Consider the following 7,235-nt stretch of genomic DNA (forward strand, 5'->3'; position numbering starts at 1 on the left):
GCAATAGAGACTTCCCTTGCTTCATTGTTAAAAGGGAACGTGGTTAACAAGCAGTGGCTTATTCATACACTGGAACAGAAGTGGCAGGAGGCTGCCACTAAGAAGGGACAGAGTGTAGAAGCTGAAGACAGAACTACCTCCCTTTAGAAGTGCACCACCAAATTCTGATCAATAGGTAATACAATTTACTTTCCCTCCTCAAACACATCCTCTGGCAGAAAAGAAATATGATTACACCATCATTCAGCAGAAAAGACATCTTGCCGTAAGGGAGAGAAAAAAAGCTCAGAGAGCCCAGGACAGGTTAAGCTTTACTTTTTGAGGATGTAGAAGCACACAGTGGGGTTAGGGAACAATAGGTCTATGCCAATAGTGACATGGTTCTAAAAGGAGATCAAGCAAAAGTTATGATGGTGGGTGTTTTCATGGGGAAATCTATTGTTATATTTAGTAGTTAAGTGTCATTTAATGGCTTCAAAGATGCCGTCAGAAACTGTATCACTTACAAGTGTGCTCCAGATGCAAAGGATGCCGTCTAATGGCATTAGACAGTTGCATGTTAAATCAAGGAAGCCAAGTGTAAAAGAGCCTGTACAGTACAATCCCATTCTTGTTACAGGAATAATGTGCAGGCTTCAATAAGAAACTAACTACACAACAGAGTGCATGGTTAGGTCTAATCATGGTAATCACTGGAAGATTATTATTTTTTCTTCCTTTTATTCACTGTTTTTTTTCAAAATGACACAACAAACATACATTTTATTTGCACTGAGAGAATTAAAGTTACAGATTTCAAAATGTTAGTGTATATGTGCTCTGCCTTAGACAGAGAGGGTGGGGACAGGACTGTCCTGTTACTGTTTTTAGTGCTTCAAATGTCCTGCAGCCCCACTGTACTGATGCACAGTTAGGTCTATGAAGCTGTAGACTCGTTCATGTGAATACACATGGAATCCCTGCGGCTTCCCACCATCCTCCTGGGAGCTAGGCAGATGAGATCCAGTGTCACTCTTTGCAGCTGCTCTGCTCCCCCACTCTGCAGCGCTTTCTTGGGAAGGAAGTAGGGGCAAGGAATGGCCCTTGCCACTTGGTGGAGATACCCCGCTTATTAAGGACAGCAAGTCTAGAGCTCTAATGGGCCCTTCCACCCTGCCAGGCCTTCGAAGCCCTTGTTCTTCACTAACTGTCCTTTAGTACTGACAGAGCACAAAAGTGTCACTGTGCATGAGAGATTGATTACATGTGGCAGGAGCATGACCCAGCTAATCATCAGATCCACTTCCAAAACACCAGCTAGATGCAGCACAGCCCAGCTCTGCTCACTCATCCGTAAATGAGACTGAGCAGTGAGAACAGGCACCAAAGCAACTCTCTATTAGGAAACCTCGGGGGGAAACAGCAAAGTAGTACATCCAAGGTTCAGAGCAGTAAGTAGTTTACTGCAGACGCTACAAAAGAACACTCTTCTCATTGGGTACAGTGATGCGGCCAAAAGTATGAGTTTTATAAAATAAAAGTATTGACTGGGACACAAGATGGAAAATTAAGAGTTGAATAGGCCAGTACATGATTCCTTTGAAATGAATGAACTGTGGACTAGTTGGTCTTTTTGGTAAAGGGGCAAAGGGTACCCAATGCCTGAAAGAATATCAACACACCGTCACCTTTCTGAGTGCCAGCTTCACAGTCGCCTCTACCCCTCTACAGTCCTGTCCTTGGAATGGAGGGAGATAAACACTGTAATTATTTTTCCTTGAAAACTCTGTAGAATTAAGAAATGGGTTCTCCAGTTATTAAGGAGGATATGGGAAATAGCTACCTGTCCCCTCTCTTTAACGTACTTTTTTCCCCCCTTTGAGATAGGGTCTCGTGAAACTCAAGCTGGGCTTGAACTCACTATGTAGCTGAGGATGACCTTGGACTTCTGATCCTCCTGCCTCCACCTCCTAGAGTGCTGAGATTATAGGTCTGCCTCACCATGCCCAGTTTATGTGGTGCTGGGCTGGAACTCAGGGCTTTGTGCATGCTAGGCATGCACGCTAACAACTAAGCTATCTCCTCAGCCCTGTCCTCTTGATTAGACTCACTGAATAGTTAATAACATCACACCCCATTTTAAAGGCTAGCAGTAAATGCACCAATAGCAACTTCTGTCCTCTGTCCTCAACTTCAGGTGTTGTTCACTTTGTGAACTGCATGTTTACTGTGTGTAGTGCAGTAATACCCACTGTTTCCTGAAAGCTGTCGACCAGCTCTGAATGTGTCCTTGACAGACACCACTGCTCTAACCAATCATAAGATCTTTGAGGTGTGTACAATCAACTCCCCATTCTACTGATGGGTTTACAGAGCATAAATAACTTGCCCAAAAGTGATGTGCCTGATGGGATAGGGTCAAGACTGGAGCTCCTTGGATGAGTAGGCAAGAGAGAGGAGAGAAGTCAGGTGGTCAGCCGAAAAGGGAACCCAGGGCCCATGTGCAGGGCACATGTTCTAACTCAGTCACCTTAGACAGACAATGCCACCTCTAAATAAAGGGCTAACCACCCTTGCTTACATCCCTCTCAGGGTTATTGAGAGGGTCAGAGGAGAGCATTCATGTGAAAAAACCCTGAAAAAGATAAGGCATTTTATAAACACTGCATGTTAACGTTTAATTTGTTTTGATATGGGAGGGGGTGGGGGTAGGGTCTTTCTATGTAGCCCAGGCTGGCCTTGGGTTCCTGCCGACTCTCCTATCTCAGCCTCCCTAGGGCTGGGATTACAAGTATGTGCCTCCTGCTTAGCTAACACCATGTGCTATTAATGAAAGGCTAGACAAACCCATCACACCCCTTAAGGGCACAACACTTTTGCCATTCTGGCTTAAATGAAAGACTGAGCCCTTTTTGTCACTGATTTTAATGCTTTTAATACATGTATAGGCTTTTCCTAAACGATCTATTAAAGATGAAGGGCACCAGCTCTCTCTCTCTAGTTTTTGAATTTCCTCTGCAGGTAGCTCTGCCTGAGCTATTTATCTCCATTGTTTCACTCTTACTATCAATCCTGCAAAAAGAACTGACTATTGCAATTTTACATCCTTAATCTATGCAACGTGAGAATGAGAAAAAAGTATAATACTTTCTCATGAAAGAGGTACATTCTATACAGCAATTCACATTTTATTATCGTCGCCATCCTCTGAAGAGCAAAGTCCACAGTTCAGTTTCCAGGCAACATAAGAGGGGATCTTTTATATATAGAACACTTGCATGCAATGTAGTAACATGGTATTTTTTTTTCTGAACCTCTGTGATTTACCCTGTTAAAAGGCAACCACTCAGTTTAAAACTTCAGTTATAACAATGCAATCCTCAAGCAATTAAAGCCAATGAATTGTTGAACCAGTATGAGAGATCTACTGTGTCGTCTCAAGTACAAACCAGGTGTTTTCATTCTGTCTGAGGATCATTACAAATCAAAAAACAGAAACAGAACAAAAAGCCATGTACTGAGTGGAAGTAGGGGTTCAGCCTGTGGGACTTGGGGACCCATGCCCCAGCAGGGCAGGGGGAAGATCACTGGGGACCCATGCCCCAGCAGGGCAGAGGGAAGATCACTGGGAACCCATGCCCCAACAGGGCAGAGGGAGGATCACTGGGAACCTATGCCCCAGCAGGGCAGGGGGAAGATCAGTGGGGACCCATGCACCAGCAGGGCAGAGGGAGGATCACCAGGGACCCATTCCCCAGCAGGGCAGAGGGAGGATCACCGGGAACCCATGCCCCAGCAAGGCAGAGGGAGGATCACTGGGAACCCATGCCCCAGCAGGGCAGAGGGAGGACCACTGGGAACCCATGCCCCAGCAGGGCAGAGGAAGGATCACCGGGAATCCATGCCCCAGCAGGGCAGAGGGAAGATCACTGGGAACCCATGCCCCAGCAGGGCAGAGGGAAGATCACTGGGGACCCATGCCCCAGCAGGGCAGAGGGAGGATCACTGGGGACCCATGCCCCAGCAGGGCAGAGGGAGGATCACTGGGGACCCATGCCCCAGTAGGGCAGAGGGAGGATCACTGGAAACCTATGCCCCAGCAGGGCAGAGGGAGGACCACTGGGGACCCATGCCCCACCAGGGCAGGGGGAGGTTCACTTAAGCATGTGCTGGAGCAGTGAGGGGTCGGCCTCCACAGCCTGGAGGCCCTTGTGCAAGCTCAGGAAGGTGGCTTGCTTCCCATAGCGCTGCCGCCAGCAGACGAAGGCTTCTACCACCTGAGACTGCATGTTGTGGGGATGGTTGGCCTTACAGCGGTAGATGTCAGTCTGGGACAGGCCCAGAGACAGCACCACAGGCTCCCACTCCGGGCCTAGCTTCTGAGCCAACTGGTTAATCTGCCGGTCTGATGGGGAACTGTTGAGGATGTGTGAAGGGATTCCAGCCATCTGGTCACCTGAGGAGGAAAAAGACAAGAAGGTGAGGAGATAAGTCCCTCGGATGGGGCAGAGGCAAAAAAGACGGGGAGCATGAGAGGCTCCCATGGGTCTATTGTCATCTTGTACTGCTCAGTATAGTGGGCTTGTTAGAGTCCAGGTCTGCAGAGGACCCTCTCCCAGTGTAAAAAAGCCTCACAAGACAGGCCATGAGGGCCCCCTTGCAAAACAGGAACTGGCCAGACAGCTACATTTAGAGCTGTCTCAGCACAAAGCTGTTTCCCTGATAATTTTGGAAGATAAACAGGTCCCTGCACCCAGACCCACTGATGTAAGAGCTGTCTCAGTTCAGCTACTTCCCTTGAAACTGTAAAGATTATTTTTGCCACCTTCCACATTCCCCAACCCCCCTATAAGAACTTCCTCAGTAGTCAGCAGGCAGCTGGTTGCTTTCTCTCCCTAGCTGAGCTGCCAGCCACCAGCAATCCTAAGAAATAAAGTTTGCTTTACTGGAGTCCTAATGTTTCCTGTGGCTATTCCCTGCCTGGCTTTTATCTAACATATGGTGCTGAATCTGGAAAGAGGAATGACTGGGTTACTTATGACCCAGTTCCCTCTTACCGAACCATGCTGCTGATCATGCACTCCTGCAACCGGCTTGCCTATGCTGGCTCCCACCACTCACCACATCACGCCCGAGATTATGAGTCCATCTGCATTCCTCACCCTCTGACAGAGTTTGGGTAAGTGCTCTCCCACAGAGCTCTGGATCTCTGCTCACTTGCTCTCCCTCTCTCTCTCCTCCCTCTCTTCTCCCTCTCTCTCCACTAAGACTTAGATAGCTCTGGAGCTCCTGGAGCTTCCCACTGTGCCCAATGGGACTCCTTCCTTCTCCCTTACTCTGCCATGGTCTTGGAAGGTTGTCTTCCATCGCTCTTGTCTTTGTCCTCTTCCAGTGTCTTTCTTCCTCACTTTGCTCAGGATGATTTCTGATATCGTTCTATCCAATTTTAGGTCTTTTTTGCTTCCATCCTTTAATCTAGGCTATCTCTCCTCCTCCCTCTAACTAGTTATGGATTCCCTACACAGGAAAAATGTTCCAGATCTTTCTCCTCTCTCCCCCTCCTATAACTCTTGCTCTGCTTATAAACCCAGCTACAAATGTTTAAACCTCTGTAACCCTAATCTTTCTAAATTTTTCAGAGAAAATGTCTTCTTTATATCCTTATTTAAACCTACTTTCATTAATGCTTTGGGTTGCCTATCATCTTGTACTTCTTTAGTTTTCTCTAAAGCTTTCCACTCCCTGTCATGTATCTGTCCTCCATGCAGGCTCTAAAGCTACATTACAACATGGCTTTGTCCTAAAGCTTCTGTTTTGGTAAATTCTTCTGTAAGTAAAAAATAAAAAACCTTTGGGGGACACTCTTTCTCCCCATACCATCTTGGTGACCACTAAGGACCCCTAAATCCTAATAACGTATTTATTTCTTGGTCACAGAGCTTTTTACAGGTGCTCTTAATTGGGCAGGTAAACTTTATTTCACCATCTTCCCTCAGGGTAGTCAAGGCTACGAACTGCAGATGTTCAAACATAAGCCCTAATCCTCTTGTTTTGGCTTTCATCTTGGATTCTTGATCAGATCATAAAAAACAACAGATTTTAATAGTTCCTATTGTCTTATAACAAGGTCAGTACATTTTTATATCAGACGAAGTAATGCCACAATAGGAGTTTAAATTTTAACATTATTTTAACCTGTTTCTAAATGAGATTATTTTCAGTACTATTTGGATTTTATTCATTCTTAATCTAAAGTGTTAATGTTTCTTTTTGGTCTTTCCTGTCCCCTCTGATTTGTTATACTAATAACTTATAACTTTGCTGGATATCATACGTAAAGACATCTCCCTCTGTAAGAAACACTAAATATTAGTCTTCTCTTTCAAAAACCTGTAAAACTTAAAACTTGTTTTATGACAAGAAATTCTAATCTTTTAATCCCACCATGCCTTGTAGGACTTTTGTTCAAGAAAAGGCCCTGATGCATCCTGAACCTGATGGTCTAGAACAGCTGAGCTCATCTCTCTTTAAACAGTTTCCTTTAAACATCTTTATATAAAAGTAAAATCTACCTTGCCAAGTTACTTTGCTTTGTCCATGTGCTCCTTATGAGGTATTGATAGTTATTAGATGTTTGGCTCTTAAAAGAAAAAAAAATGCTACTTCAAATCTATGTGACAAACTTAACCCTTTCTTTTACAGCACTAAGTCTTTTAAATATTAAAGAACTAGAGATAGAAGCTTTCTGTCTTCTACTCTTTGGTGCATTATGGTATCATGTGATTTCATGTGATTATGGTATCTGTGTCTATGATAATTGTTTTCATGTATTGTTTGTGCCAAAACAATTTTTGAACTATGGCCATTTTAGCTCTTTCTTTCCTTTCTCATTGTTTTATTGTGCACAAAAATTATTGGTGTTATTTTTGGCATGCCTGATCAAAATACACATGTACAAATCTATAAATATTTTGATGATATATTCAAAGGCCTTATAAACGGGTACCCTAATATTTTAAAATCTATTAAAAAGTGTCTCCAAGTTTATTAAATGTTTCACAAAACTTTCAAATGCTGATTACCTATACAAAATAACATCTAAACTGGTTATATAAAATCCTATTTGTTAAATACATTTTTTTGGTTTTAGTTTACTTTCAAGATGTTTTAAGGTATATTCATTTGATTTGTCTATTTCAAAGGTCTTTTGGTTTAAAAATAATAAACCACATTCTCAAAAATAATAATTACAACAT

The 7,235-nt window shown here is 43.9% G+C and overlaps 1 protein-coding gene across 1 annotated transcript in view; it reads right to left on the reverse strand.

Moving 5' to 3' along the window:
• Positions 1–3,151: 3,151 nt before the first annotated feature.
• The window catches only part of LOC103733287 (death domain-containing protein CRADD), a 27,738-nt gene continuing 23,654 nt past the window's right edge, over positions 3,152–7,235 (reverse strand). The window contains exon 2 of the mRNA XM_029563103.1: positions 3,152–4,435. Within this exon, the coding sequence (XP_029418963.1) occupies positions 4,134–4,435 (302 nt within the window). The 3' untranslated portion in view covers positions 3,152–4,133. The remainder of the gene's footprint in view (positions 4,436–7,235) is intronic.

Source organism: Nannospalax galili, unplaced genomic scaffold, assembly GCF_000622305.1.
Source record: "Nannospalax galili isolate Female #2095 unplaced genomic scaffold, S.galili_v1.0 scaffold734, whole genome shotgun sequence".
Taxonomy (NCBI): domain Eukaryota; kingdom Metazoa; phylum Chordata; class Mammalia; order Rodentia; family Spalacidae; genus Nannospalax; species Nannospalax galili.